Raw genomic sequence first — 19,216 nt, 5'->3', positions numbered from 1 at the left:
GTCATTAACCTGACTGGATTTATAAAGAGGGCATAAACCAATGTTTTGTTTGATCAGTGACTTATTTGCTGGAGGTGAAAATCCCTTTTCTTCATTGTAATCCATAGTTTGGCCTGAAACAGTTAGGTTGAGGGAGTCAGGTTATGGCATATCTCTCATTGATGTGCCCTGCTTGCACCTCATCTGTCAGTTGGCCCTGCTTCTGTTGGTAGCATCACACCAAGTGCCTGGTAAATGAAGACACTTGTCCAGAAGTTAATACTGCTCACTAGAGAACCTATGCAGAACTTAACTAACTTCACACATTTGAATACTTCAATGGCCTGCTCACTTACTCTCAGTGTTTATCAGATCTTTATTAAGAAATATCTTCACTTAACAGCCACTCCAGTTAAATGTGTTTTCATGTGTATGTTAATAAGTGACTATATGGGGTTAGGAAGGGAGAGCCTTCTGAAATCAGGTTCATGCAGCCATGCAGAGAGTATTCCTGGTTTCAGATCTAAAGATGTGTAGTTATAGGAACTTCTCTATAGATGACTATCCCACAAAGACCTATAACCAAGGAGAGAACAACTATTGTATAGAACCATGGTTTTATTTAGTTTCTTGAAAGAAACAGCTGGTGTACTTTAATATTGTATTTCATGTTTTTTTTTATGTGACCCACAACTTTTGTTGTGATTGGCATTTGTTGTTGTTGCATTTAAAGTGATTTCTATATGAATTTGGAAATATGGGATCAGGAAGAGTGGGAAGCAAGCATCAGAGGAAATCATGGTAAAGTATTAAGTATAAATATGAAATTTCTAAAGGGCACATGTCTACCTCTGATTTTTGAAACAACAGAGTTTCTGTCCTTTGTGTCCTTAGAGCATTACACTCACTGTCAAAGCACTTAACTGGTGTGACAACAGGTTGTGTGTTCTTTGCCCACTAGGTCTATAATAACATGTGAATAAATCTTTCAGGTGGTTTGCTTATGTACCCCTAGCACAGAGTGACTAACAGTAGAGCATCGGTAATATTTGTCAAAGGAAATGAATAAATACTTCCATTTCACTTTAGCTTAAACAAGTGCAATAACTCTTTATAGTCCTCTGTAGCACTGAGAAGTTCAGGGGCATCTGTTTCTGTGGTTGGATAGAATTATAAAGTATAATACTTATTGGATCTTTCCTACTTCTCTTTCCTTTTATGTGTAAACATCCTGCTGATTCTTTTGTGACATGTTTAAATTCATGTGTTAATTTTCTTTTTTCTGCTTTGGTGTCCCCTTCTATTGTCAGTCATTAAACATGTTTTTCATTTGTCTTTCTCTCTTTTTCTTTCTCCTTCATTTTGTTTATGTTGTACGGAATTGCCAGCGTATTGTAAGGGCAGAAATAGTCAAGTACCCGGAAGAAGATAATCAACACCCCAGCTCTTCTCAGAGTAGAGTCTGTTCAGTACAATAGTGCAGGTACTTATGGGTGAATTACTGCCATTTGGGGGTGGGATGGGAACTAGTTATATTATCCTGTTCTTCCTTATGAAAGAACGTGATAAATAAATGATAGAAGTCATGATTTAGAATTTTGAAAAGTTGGTCCTTTGCCAAGAAACTTAAAAATTAAGAAAGAAATTGAGAACAAATTAAAATACCATTTCAATTACTTTCAAACATGTTGATCTTTATGAATGTTTATCACAGTACAGAGGATTGAAGCAGTTATTTCATTGGTAATGCCTATACCACTTTTCCCCTGAAATAGATGGTAATTGAAAGGTTATTTTAAATTACTTTAAAGAAAGGCTTGAACTGCCCTTCTCGTTTTTATGCATAGATTTAGTAAAAGCTGAAAGCAATAGAGGGTTTGTTTTAATTTGCATTTTTACTGAGAGATGAGTATTAGACAGTTTACTAAATTCATTGATTTAGACTGAGTGTGAGATGGAAGGAGGAGTGAAAGTATCTTTTGGTTTAAATTGATTTACAGGCATGGATATGAGGTGATTTTCTAAATTCCTCACTATGTCACATTTTATTAGAGTCATTATGCATAAACCATAGTGAACTATTTCGAAGTAAGTATTTTTTTTTTCCGAAGTAAGTATTTTGAAAGGAATGTTTTGAAAACTGGAAACGTTTTTAACAGTGGGGTTGCTCAGGTCACTCTGCTTTCTATGTGGGTCCTTTAAAACACACTTAGCAATGCTGATGTCTTCTCTATTTACTAAATATGCCTGAATGATTTTAACTTTAAAATTAAAAGCAGGATTTAAATCTTTATATTGATTTGTGAGTTTTTAATAAGACTTGTGATAACCTCAGTTAATGCTAAAAAAAAAAGGCATGACTCATAACTGAATTGCTTCCTAAAAAAAAAAAGAAGACAAATAAGAAAACCCTAAACATGGCTATGTATTAGTTCTGACCTATTGTTTTCAGTACCAACTCCTGTTTCATCTATGATGTTTGTTATTAGAAGTTCACCAGAGCTCAGAAAACAAAAGATGTTCAGGAGCTTTTTCTGATGTCCTGATAATATCTCTTTTCTTTCATGGCAGAGGGTGGTGAAGGCAGATATTGTAAACTACAACCAGGAACCCATGTCAAGAACTGTTAACCCACCTCGGAGTTCCATGTGTGCAGTTCAGTGAACACACACTGTATTGATAGTTTTGGTTTTCTTCCCCAGGATTGGGCCCAGACTGTAAAGGAACATGTTTTATCAATGACCATTTCTGTAGTCAGTTCATACTTTCCTCCTGCTCTGCTCCTTCATCCTTAAGTTGCCTCATAGTAGCAGACAGCTCCCTGGACTGGAAGGAATTCGGCTTCGGGACCTCACATTTTGAAATCTGAATGGAAAGAGTCCATTCTCTGGACTGAGACTGCCTCCTCGCTCCAGAAGAACCATGTGGCTTCTTTATGTCCTCACTTCTTTTTTCCTAAATACAAAAGAATATAACCAGATGTGAAGATGTTCCAAGCTTTGATCATCATTCTATATCTGAACTCATGTATGTGAAAGTGTATACTTCAGAGTACTGATGGTGACAGTTACTCAAGAAGGTGTTCCTTTGCTGGCTATTAAGAGAAAATATACAAAGCTTCATTTAATTGAAAGTGCTTCAAATGAGGCTGTAATAGAAATATATTTTCATTTTTAAAAGGCGTTTAACTTGTTTATATTGCAGTTTATAACTCACAAGTAGTATTTGATATTGTATTTTATTACTGTATCATGGTCATTGCATATTTTATCATATTTGGCTTAGATCCTTTATGAATTTTGATAAATGGTTCAGCTGATCCTCCACATGGATTTCCTACAGACTGCATGAGAATGCTTTCAGATGAGTCGAGGCATCCTTGGATCATTGTGGATCGATCATACTGTACCTGATGTTCAGATGTTTTTCTCTCATAAATAAATTTATTTAAATTATGTTTTCGAGAATTTTCATTCATTCATCTTCCTTTTTGTTACAGTCAAACCAAGTAGATTTGAACACATAGGTAGCAATCCTGAGAAGTCTAGTGTACAGTCAGTCATTGAAGAGTTCCTAGTTTATTTTGCTGGCCTGATTATAATTCAGAGCCCAAGACCTGCCATTTCTGGGTCTCCATCATCTCCAGCCCATTTTTCTACCTAGCTTATGTCACTGTTGCCTCTATGCACATAAAACTGTGGATTCATTCCTATCTGTTAGCTCATACTCTACCCACTGCCAGGAATCCTCCCCTCCTCTCCTATCCTCTTTCTCTTCCCTGCCCTCTTTCGTTGCTGCCTGCTCTGTGTTGGTCATAATTGTGCTGTGTTTTGTGCTAATGTCCAGTGCTCAGCACATACTTGATTCTGAAGTAAGAATGAGCTACCTCCCAATTCACAGACACATAAAGCTAGCTTCAACTCTACAGCTGAAAATTAACATCTAGTATGGTTCCTTCCCCTTCCTGTCTTGCAACACAAGGCACAACTTTTATATCTCTGAGTATTCTATTATTTTTATAAGCCATGGGAGTACTCAGTAAATGACAGCTTTGAGTTCTTCCTCATATCCTTCAGTATAAGCAAATTTCCCATCTCTGGAACTTCACCCAAAGTGTGTGCAGAAATTCTGGACACCTAAGTTTAGAGATGTTAGAGATTTTAGAAAAGTTCATATCCTGTATGTCTAAGGAAACTAAATTGAAGAAAGAAAATTTGTCCAAGATGATGAATGTGAGACCTAAATCTTGTGGAACATCTGTGTCTGCCTCTGACTGTACTGATTAGGTTGTGGGTTAATCTTCTACTTTAATTTTATTACTATTTTAAACTTTTTAAAATATTGCAGCACCCTTTTAAACCCTTTATCCTTGTCTAGCTTGCTGTTCCTATCAGCATGTGCCTAATGTTTGCAGGCAAGAGTATTTAGGAGAAGATAAAGTTGGATAAATGAGATCTGAACCCTCAGGGATTTGGGGGGAACTCTTAGGAGAGATATTTGTTGATGGTGCTGTTCTAAATGCTGTGATTTAAGCCCATGGCTGAACTAGATTTGCCAAGGCTTTACCTTCAGTTAAGAGATAGGCCATACTTCTTTGGCCCTTTTGTTGGTTTTTACATGTGTATGAAAACTTGAAGACCTTGAGAAGCTTATCATTTTCCATGTGCATGTGATGGTACAAGATGAGCACTGTGAACATCCAAGGACAGCAATCAGAAAGGTCTGTGGGACAGGGAAAATTCTGTAGCTGTCTCTTTAGAAAGTCTAAACTGACTGAATGAGCAGGGAGAGGGGAGAGAACGGCCTTTGTAGGCTGGCTCGGGCATGGAGCCTTCCAGGCCTTGTCACACGAGCTGTTTTATTTTTATACCAATTGATGAAAGAAGAACCATCCCCTGTCATGAAGGACAGTGAGCTGAGAGTGAGTATCCTTGGTAAGTGGCAGAACCAAGAGCCATACAAAATGTTTTTGATTGAGAACAGAATTCTGATACTGATCTTGCTTGCTTTACATTTGCGGAACTGAGCAAGCTGGGCTGTGAGTGATTCTTTTGAGAAGTGGTGATTGTCCTGTGAGGCTCCATCCACTTTCTCTACACCGATCTCCTTGACCACAGAGATGATAAATTAGCCCCCTTTCCCCTTCCATCTTCAGCTCGATTGGGCTTCTATATGCCAGTTAAGTGTGACCAGTGACCACATACTGAGAACCTCATTACAGGTAAAGCAAACACGAGCTGTATTCAGAACAGCTCAGGGGAAGCAGCTTCATTACCAAGTTTCCCTTTACCTTGAGGATTATTATGAAATAATAATGTAGAATCCATGCTTATTTTACTTTGACTGTTAACGTCTCCTGTCTACTGCTTTTAATTTCTGAAATTATAAGTTTTTCTATCTCGTTTTGGACACTTTGTCTCTTGAAGGAACATGCTATAATGTTTCAAACACATTGTGGTCACTTCTGCTGCTTATTGAGCTTTTGAAAAACACAAAGGTCTTTAGCCAGAACTGGCCATTGGATGCTGCCCCTCAAATGTCCCCTCTATTATGTGTGGCAAACCGCTCTGGAGTGGTTTTTGGCGTGGCCTGAAGAACTCCTGTGACTGCTTTATTCTGGGAGGAGGTAAGCCAGGGCCATTTAGAGTTGGTCACTGAACAGTAATAGAGCATGATAAAATAAAATACAATGTTTAAATGTTTGTGATGTTTAAAATAGAAAAGGGTTTTCCCATAACCTATGCTAATATGGGCTATAACGCTGGATGTCCTAAACAGTTTCAAGATTCAAGGAAAAAGAAATGAAAGTCTGTTTTGGTAGTTGTCCATCAGCAGCCACAGTTCTTCCATTCTTGGTGGAATCCCCCTTTTCCAGCTACTCTTAGTTCTAGAACCTTCATTAGTTTAAACCCATTAGCATATAGACTTCATTTGTATTGGTGGTTGTCTCAGAGATAAGCTGATAGATAATTCCTATCAGGACTAATGTAACAAGGGGATGTTTGTTGAGCTTCCTGAAATAGAAGAAGAAAAACAACAACAACAAACCCCAAACCAACCAAATAAACAGAAAAACCCAAGAAGGTTTCAGAAGACTCTTCTCTTACCCAGTGGAGAAGGATGAAAAAGAATGAAGCTCTGAGGACAATTGCAGCACTCATAAGATGACAGAGGGAAAGGAGTGGGGTTCATTGTACAGAAGCAGAATTGGGGGAGGTCAGCGATAATGCATCCTGGGATCAAGCTGGGCTTTGAGCTGTTGAAGAGCATTTATCAATTTTCCTTTATCATTTTTTCTAATGTTTATTTGTTTTCAAACAATTTTCTTGTATAAGCAAATGGTCTGTACTAGAGGTCTTTGCTTGGATTCTCAACCAGATATGAAACTAGATCTTTATTTTGCCTTTTAGATCTAGGTGCATGCATAATTTATCAAGGTGTAAAATCCATTAGTATGATAAAATGTGCCTTATGAGAAGTATGCTTAAAAACAGGGTTTAGATAGGCGCAAACAGAACCAACAGCATAGCACAATTGTAATCAAGAATCTGTAAGCTTAGGCTGCATTCACATTCTGAGCATTTGGGTAGTCTGGAGTCAGCAGGTCAGCAGGGCTTGTGGTTCTGCATTTATATTAAACTCTCAAGTGATACTTAGGCTGCTGGGTTTTGGATTGTAATTGATTTGCAAGAGATTGGACTATGCCCACAGTTTTCCACCTTACTGATTGGTTCTTTCTTTCTTTCTTTCTTTCTTTCTTTCTTTCTTTCTTTCTTTCTTTCTTTCTCTTTCTGTCTTTCTGTCTTTCTGTCTTTCTGTCTTTCTTGAGACAGGGTTTCTCTGTAGCTTTGGGACCTGTCTGTAACTAGCTCTTGTAGACCAGTCTGTCCTTGAATGCACAGAGATCTTCCTGCTTCTGCCTCCCCAGTGGTGAGATTAAAGGCGTGCACCACCACTGCCTGACTTTTCTTTTAAGAAGATAACAGCATATTCCAAGTAAATTGGGGGGATTTGACGACAAATGAAATAGTTGAAAGAAGACTATGCTTAGATAATATGGAAGGAGAACGTCAGAATGAGACAGCCAAGAGTGGTATTTAGATAGATTAGAATGGACTCTAGGAGAACGTCAGAATGAGACAGCCAAGAGTGGTATTTAGATGGATTAGAATGGACTCTAGGAGACCAGTGTTAATACTTCCTGAAGGAGGAAGAGTAGGATGAGATGGAGAAGCTTCAGTCTGGCCTCGGAAAGAACCTTCAAATGTTTGCTTTTCCAAGATGGATGTTTTTTTACCTTATGTGTTGTTGTACTCTATTGTGACACGAATGAGAAATACTAAGAGTGTAAGACAAGGAGGAGTGGTAGTGATGAGTAATTAATAAAGGCCTTCTAATCCAGTTTTAAAAGTTCTTTTGGCCAACTAAAAGCTGTGTGTGAAGAATGCTTTTCCTGGCACACATGGAACCTTCCTACAAAGAAGAAAATAAGCATTCCTTTCTTAGGCCACTTTACTTTTGTTTCTTGGGGAACCAACCATTTTACTGTTTTCTTGGAACAAGACATTTTTCTGTCGTGGAGGGCCAGGGAAGTATCTGCAGCACTGGTGCTGTGAATGGTGGCATGGTAGGTAGCCTGGACCAAACCCCTGCAGATCAGGTTGCAGCCCTGTGCCTGTAAACCTCAGACTTTGGCTATAAAGCTGATGACATTGCTACTTGCCAAACTTTGTCAGAAGGTGGTATCACAATGTTCAGGCTGGGGCTGGGGCCATAGGGCACACAGGCATTTGCCTCAAGGAGCTCCTGGGCTAGAGGAATCCTGTGGGCTAGAGTGACCTTATGTCATCCTGGGTTTTCTGAGATTCCTCCCACAGGAAATTTGGCACATGGACCATGTACAGCAGGAGAGTTCACCTGAATTGGGGGGATAATGAGGGGGAGAAAAGTGATCTCCGTTTGAGAATGACAACCCTCACACCCTTTCCAATGGGAAATGGACTTGCCTGTGTCATGACAAGTTTTCTGGACTGAGTTTAGGTCCTCACACTTGTGTTCTTTCTAGCTGACAATGTACCAGCTTTCTGGGCTGGAGAGTTAGGAATGAGAAAAGGCAGACTGCCTCCTTGATTCCAGGATGTTTGCCCTACTCCCACACTGCACATGGAAGTAGAACCATTTGTACACAGTGTGGGAGGAACATGCCACTGTTCATACACCAGCACATTTACCCACTCTCCGTTTTACCTCTGGACTACCCCTTTAATCCTTAGTGGCACCCACAGGTTTTATGTGATGGTACTTGCTAGTACCATGTCTCTCAAGCCTTGCCTTTTTCACCAGTGAAGCCTTCAGCCCCTGACACCCAAGTTATTCCAATAGCCTCTTCAGCGGCTTCCATCATTGGCCAGTACACACCAGTGTGGGAATGAGTTTGCACAGGAGTTTAAGTCACTCTTTCAGAGCCCCTCTAAGGCTCCGCATGTCCCTTCTCATCAAAGGCAACTGAATTCCCTAGTGTGACATTCAGAACCCTTTGACAGCTTTCCCAACCTTCATGATGAAGCAACCATACTTCAACTGGTGAACACTTTGTTCTAACAGGTGGGTCCTGCACTCTTGTCTTCACTGGGTTTTCCTTTGGGCAGAGAGAAACACTGCAGAGGACAGATGGGAAACCACTTGTCAGAAATCCTAGTTCTGCCTTCCTGGTCAGTCAAACAACCTAACCCCTCCAGCTTGGTTTCCTCATTGGAAGAAACTGAGGGACTGGACCAGAGCAGATGTAGGGACTCGTTTGCTGTGTTAGTAGTTGCAGTGGCTCATTTAGCACAATGCAGGTATCCTATACTATTTGTAAACATATTCCTAACTTAATGGTATGGCATAGTCTGTCTTCCAGGTGACCTCTAGGATTCTCATCTGGTATTCTCATCTTGGGGTCATCTTTTTTATTAAATTGCATAACCCATAATCACAAACAGAAGAAATGGTGATAATTGATCTCCAAGGCTGACTCCTGAAGATATTGCCACTTTCATTCACCTCAGCCTCTTGAATTGCTCCTGGGGAAAGCCAAACACCATGCTCTTGAATTGCTCCTTCTGGAACAAGCCAGACACCGTGCTGTCAGGACTCTCGTAGCAAGCAGACACATAAAGAAGACAGTCCATCAACAGTCAAACCTGACAGTCCTTTAGTGCAATCAGCTTAGATACATTCTCCAGCACCAGGCAGGCCTTAAGGTAATTGCAGCCTTGGCTTTCTATCTGAGTTCAGCCTCAGGGAAGAGAGTGTCCTTAGTATCCTATTTCTATGAAGAGACTCCATGACCATGGCATCTCTTACAAAAGGAAGGATTTCATTTGAAGCTTACAGTTTCAGAGATTGAGTTCACTATCCTCATGATGGGGAACATACACAAGCAGATATGGAAGCTGAGAGTTCTATATCCTGATCAGAAGGCTGCTGGAAGAGAGGACACTGGGCATAGCTTGAGCTTTTAAACCCCAAAGCCTACCCCCAGTGACAGATTTTCACCAATGAGGTCATACCTAACCAACAAGGCCACACCTTTTAATCCCCCAAGTAGCACCACTCCCTAATGACCAAGCATTCAAATATATGAACCTATAGGGGCCATTCGTATTCAAACCACTGCACTAAGAAGTACCCAGCGGAGCACCCCAAACTCCTGACCCACAGAACTATAAGGGATAATTAATCATCATTGTTTAAAATTCTGATTCCTTACAGTAATTTATTGCATAGCAGTAGATAGCCAATACAATGACCATTAGTATCTTTCACAGATAAGGAAACCGTGGCTTAGCATATTTTGGTAAGCCATTCATCACTTGAAGCTTGTGAGTTATGATGATGCTAACCCAGATCATTAAAGTGCAGCAGCCCAATCTCAACTGTCCCCGTGCACAGTAGCTTCAAATGAACAGACTCTTAGAGCAACTAATTATATGAGCATATATAAGGATGCTACTGAAGATATAGAAGAAATATCTACAGTCTCCATTGGGTTGGATTTTCTTACTGTTTAGTACTAATTAAGAATATGATTCTCCAAATAAAATCAGCTCCATCATTTGTTCTGATTGTACAAATGGTGCACAGGGAAAAAATTAAGACCTCCTCTTCCTCTTCTTATTGATGACATTTGGTTGAAGAGCCATCTTCTAGACATCTGTGCATAAATACACATCTCCAGGAGCTGTACTCACATAAAAGTTACATGGTACCAAATAAGCAATGAGATTTGCCCTTATTTTTTTTTTTTTTGCTGGGTAATTCTATAAATATTTTTCTTGTATCCATGGGTATCATTCTCAATGGGTGTTATAAGGTAATATTCATTTACTCATTTTACCAGTGGGCAGTTTTCACATTATTACAAACTATGTTAGGTGAACTTTATATATTTACCTTTAAGGTAAGCCCCTAGAAGTAGAATGGCTGGTCATAAGGCTAGTTAGAAAATGTATAATTTCATAGCTTTGACAAACTGCCCTCTAGAAGTAATGTCCTAACTTGTCTTGCCAATCCAAATGAGACTAGCTGTCTCCCCATGACCTTGTATGTTAATACACTAGACCTAATAATTTCCAACACACTTAGAAGCAGAAAGTTGCTCTGTAGAGTTACTGGGTATGTAGAATTGTCTATTCTGCACAGTGCTGATGGAGGCTAGCATTCTTCCGTGGTCTTAGGAGAGGCAGGAAGACTGAACTACAACAAAAGTCCAGACCTGTGAGGACATTTGCTTTGACCCTTACATTTTTCTTTTTAAAATCAGGTTGTTGCATTAAAATGTTTCAAGGTGATGTTATTCTTATATATAAAGTAATACCCTTAGAAATATTTCACTTGATGTTGTTTAATTCATATTGCATAAATGCATAACACACATGTAGCTGTTGAAACAGAAGTAACTACTGTTGCATGTAAGAAGCCTTTGTTCTTATTTTTCTTTGTTTTTCTGAAGACTCCTAGGCAGAGGTTACTAACTCCTTCCTTTTCCTGTCACTCGTATACCAAATCTCCTCCTCTTGTAGTGTCATGGAGGCACACTGTTTCCAGGAAGCTTCTTGTCCTATTGTTCCCCTGAAGGACAAGATATACTTAAGGTTTGTTGAGTGGATAAAACTTATCTGTATTGTAGACTACTAAGAACTACACACACAGCTTAGGAGTGAGCTGTGACATCTCTGTTGTGGGAACTAAGTGGAGGGACAAATTTTGACCTAGTTAGAAACAAAACTGTGCTTTTCTGCCAGTGCCTTTCTCTTTCTTTACGTGCGGTGAGTTTGTTGGGTGCTATCAGAGGATCACAAGACTGTTTGATCCCAATTACCATGGAAGCTGAAAATACCACTAATCCTTGGGCTCAGCCTAGCGGCAGGGTTTTTGATTCTGTCTTGGATCATTTGGTACAGTTCTTTATTTATGTCTACCTTTTCCTCATATGCACAGTAGTATTGTCAATGGTGAGCTTCCATTTGCAGATCTGTAAAATGGGACAGTGACCATGATGCCATTTCTTAAAAGTTTCTTAGGGATGCGATGTGGTGATGGGAGTCAAGATCTAAAAAAACGTAATTCCAACCCAGTAGGTGAACTACTGGTCTGCTTATCTCAGTGAGACAGGGAGTGTAGTTTTGGAGATCAGATACTACTAAAAATCGAAGGTCTCCTTTGTTATGGCAACTTAATCCCCCGTGAGGCCGTGTCTTTAGCACCTTTTACCAGCAGTCCAGGTTCCTCTGAAGTCCCCTCATTTGTTAGAATATTTTCCAAATTGACTTTGACTTGGGCAAGGAAGGTTATGTCTTTTTAACTTCCCAGAGACCATGGTACTGAAGTCAATCATTTTTCTCTTATACTGGCCCTACCTCCTGTTCTCTTTCTATGCCCTTATTTTCCTAAATTTCTCTTTGAAATTGGCCGGTGACACAGTAATGGATTATCTGTGCTGGGATGGAGTCTGGTATGATGGTATAAAATGTTGCCCAAATATTTCCTCACTTCTTTCACAACCAGTTGGTAGGACCCACTTTAATTTTGGCATCACCTTTTTAGATCAACCCTCAGACAGCTGAGGATGTGGAAGGCAGAATGGGGGAACTGAAAACGTATCAAGTAGCTATAACATACCAGGTGCCCAGTTAGGTACACAGTTTTTAAAATGGTCAACCTCCACTGTTCACCCTTTCTGCCATGCAGTTCACTGATATAGTCCTAGGCCGTGTGAGATTTGAGATTCTTAAATTTTATAGACCAGAAAACTGTGATTTAGAAGAGAGAAATGTCTTATTCAAAGTCACTCTGCCAGCAGGAGGCAAGGGTGGGATTTGAACTTGCCCCTTCTGACACAAGCATTTGCCCTATCTGACATGATTATTCAGATTCCATATTTAGCATCTACATTTCCAGGAAAAGGAAACTAGAATGAGATTTCTTTTAAGTTTTTGGAGTCAAAATTATTTTAATTTTATGGCTGGGAAAAATGTAAACTTACATTTTCAGCAGACCAGAGATGATAAAGTATGTGTTTGTCAAATAAAATTCTTTACTGTGATAAAGTAAATCTTTCTTTGGCCTTGTAAAAAATTAGGCCTCACTTGAACTGTTTTCACTTGGGCCTTTGCTAATATTTCTGTTATCTCCATTAGGGATTACCATGACAAATGCCTTTTATTCGCTTCGTTAAGCACTTGGGTGAATGTGTGAACACACAGAGCTTCATAAGTCACAAGGAAATGAAACAACATGGTCTTCTGGAAATAGCTTGAGAGCCTGACAGACTGGGGCTAGCACCTGGCTCTTCCACTTAGCAACTACAGCACTCTTGGTAAGATTCGCGGCTTCTCTAGGCATCAGTGTCCTAATAGGTAAGGTGTGGGCATCACTATTTATCTCCGTAATTTTGAGAATGAGATGAGAAGGCATGCTGTAGCTACACAGTTCCTGGTATGGAGTAAGTGTTCACTGTTTGTTTTGACAAGTTGTATATCGTTCTCAGGGTACCTAATACCTACTTGCTGACCATGTTGTTTGCCTCATGGTAAACATAAAAGAAAAGATGTAGGAAGGAACCAGGACAGGCTCCTCTACTTGAGCCCCATCCTTTGCTAGCATGTAGAAGCTTAGCACTCACCGTACAAGCCTGTCTAAAACACTTCATGTTTCAACATAGCCAAGGTCATGGAGTTAAGAGAGTAGCTGACCTGGATGAAGACACAGCACACATAGTTAATCTTACTGGGGCACAGATTTTTCAAGTTCAAATATAAAAATGTAATTGGCCTGTCTTGGGGTGGCCATGATATTTTCTCTCAGTGGTGAAATTCTTCAGTGTTTGGAACTTTTTGGAAATGAACTCAGACAGGACTGGGTAGGAGATTTTCTACTTCTCCTTAGGACAGAGTGAGTTGTGAGCTCTGTGTGGATTTCTGGGTGGACAGTGTACCCAAATCCCATTCTTAACTGCTTAATGGAAGTTCTGGGCATGGCCAGCCTCCTCCCCATCAACCCAATGGCCTCTTTATCTGCCTACTGTCCAGGAAAAGAGTCAAGTGTAAACTAACCAATCAGGTAAATGGGCTGTCAGGTTACTGAACCAATATGTTATGGTTAATCTGTTAAAACAGCAAGGTCCCTGCATTTGTAAACATTCCTTGATAAGCTTCTTATAGCATATACAACCTAAGAAAATGAATGGCAGCCACCACCTGTCCTGGAATCCCTACCCACAACCCCCACTGCTTGTCCAGATGACCTTTCCATTGAGTTCAGCCCACTCCCACCCTTCCCAACTCCTGTGACACCACCTGACCTCAGCTCTGTGCAGCCTCTGCAGTGGGGGTGGGGTCAGAGATTTTAAAGCCTCCAGCTTTAAAAAATGTAGAGAACAGGAGGGCCGGGGGAGTGAGAGGGTGTGTGGGTGGTGCTAGGTATGTGTGAAGACACCAGGACTCTGCTTTGTAAGAAGCCACTTCTTCCAGGATTTTCTGTCCTGTCCTCACCAGCATCCCAGATGTCACCCCATTGTCCTGTCTTACCCTAGTTATTGATGTTATACATACTATAGAGATGTCTTATTTCCACGGGCAGAAGGCCCTCAGGTCAGCAGCTGATCGAATTCTGAGGTTGGAGGGAAAGTGCCATCACATGTTAATTTGATGAATGGCAGAAAGACTTCTGGGAGGGGGGAAAGGCTCGCACAATCTAAGATTCTTGGCAAAGTTAACATAGAAGAATCATTGCCTGTGAAAACATGGTGACTGTCAAGTCCATCCTGTTTTATCTTAGTTTTTAGAATCTTTTAAAGACAAATTCCGTAAAACAGTAGCAAATAACGAGTTGTGAAATTCAACGCAGGGCTGAAGACATGAACAGCTGAAGCCATAAAGTCCCAAAGTCCAAAACCCCATAGCTCCAATATCTATAGTCAGAAAGCGATGGATGTCCCAGCTGCCCTTCTTCAACCCACAGCTAATGCCCACCCACGCTGATGAAGAGTGTAGAGGTTCCAACTTAAAATCTCTTCTGGAAATATCCTTACAGAAACATTCAGAAGTGAGGTTTTGCCAACACTCTGGTCATGTCTTAGCCTATTGATAGACAGCGTTATTCTATCACACACAAACACTGCTAACGCCCCAGTGTATTACAGGTGTATTTCTGTCATCTCTCCTCTGCTGAGATTGAGTCAGATTCCCATGCTTCTATTCGACAAAAATACATTCAAAACTCTTTGCAGGTTTGCTTGAATATCATGCTGGTGAGCCCCTGGGAGCAACCTGTTTCTGCTTCCCAGCACTGTGATTACAAGTGTGTGTCACACACCTGGCATTTTAAAGAAGTGGGGTTTGGGGAACAAACTCAGGTCTTTGGGCTTGCAAGGCTTTAACAACAAACAGTCTCATACAAACATCAGTTTATGATGATTCCCATTGCATGTGTCATTGAGTATGGTACCCAACCACCCTCTGTTCCTTGCCTTTGCTTACTTTGGTATTATTCTGCTTCTCGGGACTTACAACTTAAATTTTTTAACTGGACTTAAAATGTAACCTTCCATCCTTTCCCCATCTGTAACACCTCACCTTACTTTCTTACTCATGCCCATTTCCCTTTAAACCTAACCTCAAACCTCACCCATTGTAGAAAACATTGCCTTATTACCCCAAGTTCTTTGGGACACCAACAGCTGGTACATGTATTCTTACCTAGACAAGACTCATTGTTTATCTGTTTACTGCCTTAGGAATTCAAATAAATGCTGAATAAATTAATAAAAACACCATCAATATGGCTTACTATTCCCTCATAGCTGTTGTCTACTCTAATTCAGAATCTTTTCTAGGGTACCCTATTAGATAGCCAAGGGATAAATGTGTTTGCAGGGTTCTCCAATTGAACAAAGTATTGGAATTTCACCTCTGACCTCTCATCTCAGCACCAACTTTGAGACCACAGCAAAGCTCCCAGAATTTCAAGGCACTGGACATACTCTCTGGCCAACAGATTAATTTTAGAGTCATTGAAATTCCGCCAAGTCTGGAGGGAATGATTTGGAAGCCAGGCTGACAGCCAGCAAAGGAGGAAATTGCTCTCTGTCTATTTCAAGACGAAAGAATTGTAACCACGGTGCCTCCCCAGTGATGCTGTTCAAAAAAACATAAATTTAATACGTTTATGAAATCTAATCTTCTAACCATAAGTGTTTCAGGGCTGGTTTTGATGTTTAGAGAAAGCAGCCTGATGCCAGTGTGTTTTGTATATTTGGAGAGGGAGTTGCCTCACACATAGGCAGAGCAGTTGGTCACTTACTCCTTGGGTAAATAACTTGACAAATATTTATCACTGCCTACCATGTTCAAAACACATATGCTGCAGGAGTGTAAACACAGATTTTCAGGTGTGTGTGGAGTGCACTCAGGTCCTATCTTAGTCTCCAACTGGGCACAAGTCATGGCATATTTCACAATTTCGTTTTCACATGAGAAATAGGGTTGTGCTTCTTACTCATAAGAAAAGTAATGAGAATTTTGAGAGAAACAGTAAGAAAGTGAATGCCTTTTGTAGTACCTAGACACTTATTCAAAGGAACCCCAAGAGCATTTGGTTCTGTGTAAATGTAACTTGAGTTGTAAGAAGTCATGGTCTGTATCTTACTATAAGTGCTCTACTCATTTAAGGAGACTGTAAAACCCACTGAAAATGAACTTATCTCAAAAATAGAACCCATCTGATTCAATAATCATACTTCTAGGAGTATATAGGAAGGGAATGAAACCACTGTTAAAAAGACATCTTCCCATCCGTGTTCATTGCAGCATTCTTCATAATGTTCATGAAACAGGAACTTCAGGGTTCATCATAGATGAATGGATAAAGAAATTACAATACATCTATACAGTGGAATACCAGGGAGTCACAAAGGATGAAATTGTATTATCTGGCATAGAATAGATGTGATGTAAGCCATTATGTTGTGAAATAACTCATCTGCTTCTGTGCCTTTCTAGACAGAACTTCATGATTTCACTCATACGGGGAATTTTAAAAAGTTGGTTTCATAGAAGTTGAGAATAGACTACTTGTTACTAGAGGCTGAGGAGAGTAGAGGAGAGAGGAGGGAGGAGGGAGGAGGGAGGAGGGTAGTGAAAATTTGTTCTTGGATTCTAAGTTACAGTTAGGGTTTGGTGTGCTATATAGCACAGTGGGGTAGCCATAGGTAGCCATATATAGTTTAAAAAGTTACAAGAAAGAAATTTTAATCTTCTCATTACAGAGAAAGAAAAGATATGAGGTGTGTCTCAGAATAATGTATTAAAATATCATTTCTACCTTATAAATATTCATTGATTTTATATCAATTAAAAATTTCCTTTTCATATTTAGCTTCCACAATAGACTGTTTGGGGGAAGAGAGAGCCTTCATAAGTAATGTTTGCTATGTCTACAGTGTGTGCTTTGTTTCCTCCCAAGGCTGATTTTGCATGAACAAAGTGATGTTCTTAAGTGTGCAGTTTGGAAGAGATACAGAGATCAGTATGGTGTATATTACAGAGACTGATGATGAGGTTGTCAAGATGAAGTATCTTCTGTGCTTAGACAAAATATAAAATGGACCCAACAATGTGGAGAGTGATTTTTCTTTTAAACTTAGGAAGTGATGAGTGTTTACTTTTGTATTTGTTAGGGTTTCTATTCCTCTTATAAAAGGAAACATTTAATTGGAGGTGGATTATAGTTCCAGAGGTTTAGTCTATTACCATCATAGTGGGACATGGTGTCCTGCAGGTGTAGACATGGTGCTGGAGGAGGAATTGAGAGTTCTGCATCTTGTTCTATAGGCAATAGGAAGTGAACTGTGACACTGGGTGTAGCTTGAGCATATATGACCTCAAAGCCCACCCCTAGAGACACACATCCTCCAACAAGGTCACCTCCTAATAATGTCACACCCTGTGGGCCAAGCATTCAAACATATGAGTCTATGGGGCTGTATCTATTCAAACCACCACATTCCACTCTGTGGCTTCCATAGAGCCATAACAAAATGCAAAAATCATTTAGTGCAACATCAAAAATCCCTGAAATCTATAACAACCTCAAACTTGTTTAAAAGTCCAAAATTCAAAGTTTCTTCTGAGATACATGCAATCTCTTAACATTAATTCCCTATTAATCAAAATAAAAAGGCAGATTACATACTTATAACATATAATGGCAAAGGATATGTATAACTTTTCCAAAAATGGAGGAAAGGGATGATATCAAAAAAATACTGGACAAAAGCAAGACTGAAGCCCAGCCGAGCAAACTCTAAACTCTACATCTCCATATCTGATGTCAAAACTCTCTTCAGATCTTCAACTCATTTTATCTTTGTTGACTACAACACACTTCTTTCTCTTGAGCTGATTCCACTCCCTATTAACAGATCTCCTTGTCAAATATCCCATGACTATGGCATCTCTAACATCATGGAGACTACTAGGCAATCCAGGCTTCAACCTTACAACTTCACACAGTGGTCTCTCTGGGCCTTCATTTAGGGACACTCCTGATACACGTCTTACCTCAGTGGCTTTCTTTTGTTACAGAGAAAGATTCCATAACCCCTTTCTTCTAACCTTGACTTTAAAGCCAGAACCACATGGCCAAAGCTGCCAATTTCTGCTGGTTGCTGTGGCTGGAACATGTCCTCATTCAATTACATCTTCACCAGCTTTTCTGTTTCCAGTGGATTCCTTCACTGCCTAAACTTGACTGTTCTGGAACTTGCTCTGTAGAACAGGCTGCCTTCTGAATGCTGAGATTAAAGGTGTGCACCAGAACACCTGACTCTAGGTTTTTCTTTAATTCCCTTTCACAAATTGGAAGTTGAGCTGGATGGGGTCTTGCCCCAAGGTTACCATTTACATTTTTCTGTTTAACATCTTGCTCTTCTTTAATCTGTTTATCTCCTTGAACAAATGACTTAGTTCCATTCCACTTCCTGGTGTCCCCTTTCTCCTCAATGTGTACATCTTGTATTTTTTTACTTGCTCAGCTTGCTCCTTTTCCTTATAAATCTTCATTAGAGTTACCACTAAAAAACACATGACAGAGTCTATATTTTCTTTGCCGAAAGAATTATTCCAAATCACTTCACTTTAGCCTCAGGCAGACTCTTCAGACAAGGGAAAGGAGCAGCCACATTCATTACCAAAGTATCACAAGAATGATCTCTAGGCAACATACTAAAATTTGTCTTCTCTGAAACCTCTAGATCCAGGTCCACAGTTCAAATGTTAATTGAACCCTCAGCACCATTGTCTTCCATGCTTCTACTAGTATGGCCCACTAAGCTCCCCTTAAAGCTTTCAATGCCTTTCTAATACAAAATTCCAAAGTTCATATTCCTCCAAACAAAAACATGCTCAGGCCTATTATAACAATGAGCCATTCCTGATACCAACTTCTGTCTTAGTGAGGGTTCTTTTGCTATTAAGAGACGTCATGACTACAGCAGCTCTTATAAAGGAAACATCTAATTGGGGATGGCTTACAGTTTCAGAGGTTTAGTTAATTATCATAGTAGGACATGGTGGTGTGTAGGCAGACATGGTGCAGAAGAAGGATCTGAGAGTTCTACATCTTGATCTGCAGACAGTGGTGGTGGTGCAGACCTTTAAATCCCAGCACTTGGGAGGAAGAGGCAGGTAGATCT

The 19,216-nt window shown here is 39.9% G+C and overlaps 1 protein-coding gene across 6 annotated transcripts in view; it reads left to right on the top strand.

Moving 5' to 3' along the window:
• Positions 1–3,434, top strand: part of Rab28 (RAB28, member RAS oncogene family) — a 90,063-nt gene extending 86,629 nt beyond the window's left edge. Inside the window, exons 7-8 of one of the 6 annotated variants that reach the window (XM_057772190.1) lie at positions 1,368–1,462; positions 2,682–3,434. In XM_057772190.1, coding sequence (XP_057628173.1) covers positions 1,368–1,457 — 90 coding nt within the window. In that variant the 3' untranslated portion in view covers positions 1,458–1,462; positions 2,682–3,434. Of the gene's footprint in view, positions 1–1,289; positions 1,463–2,550 lie in introns of all 6 variants that reach the window. The other 5 variants (XM_057772189.1, XM_057772186.1, XM_057772185.1 and 2 more) reach the window with 5 other exon arrangements.
• Positions 3,435–19,216: the final 15,782 nt, after the last annotated feature.

Source organism: Chionomys nivalis, chromosome 6, assembly GCF_950005125.1.
Source record: "Chionomys nivalis chromosome 6, mChiNiv1.1, whole genome shotgun sequence".
NCBI classification, from domain to species: Eukaryota; Metazoa; Chordata; class Mammalia; order Rodentia; family Cricetidae; genus Chionomys; species Chionomys nivalis.
This window is presented reverse-complemented; position numbering and strand designations above follow the sequence as displayed.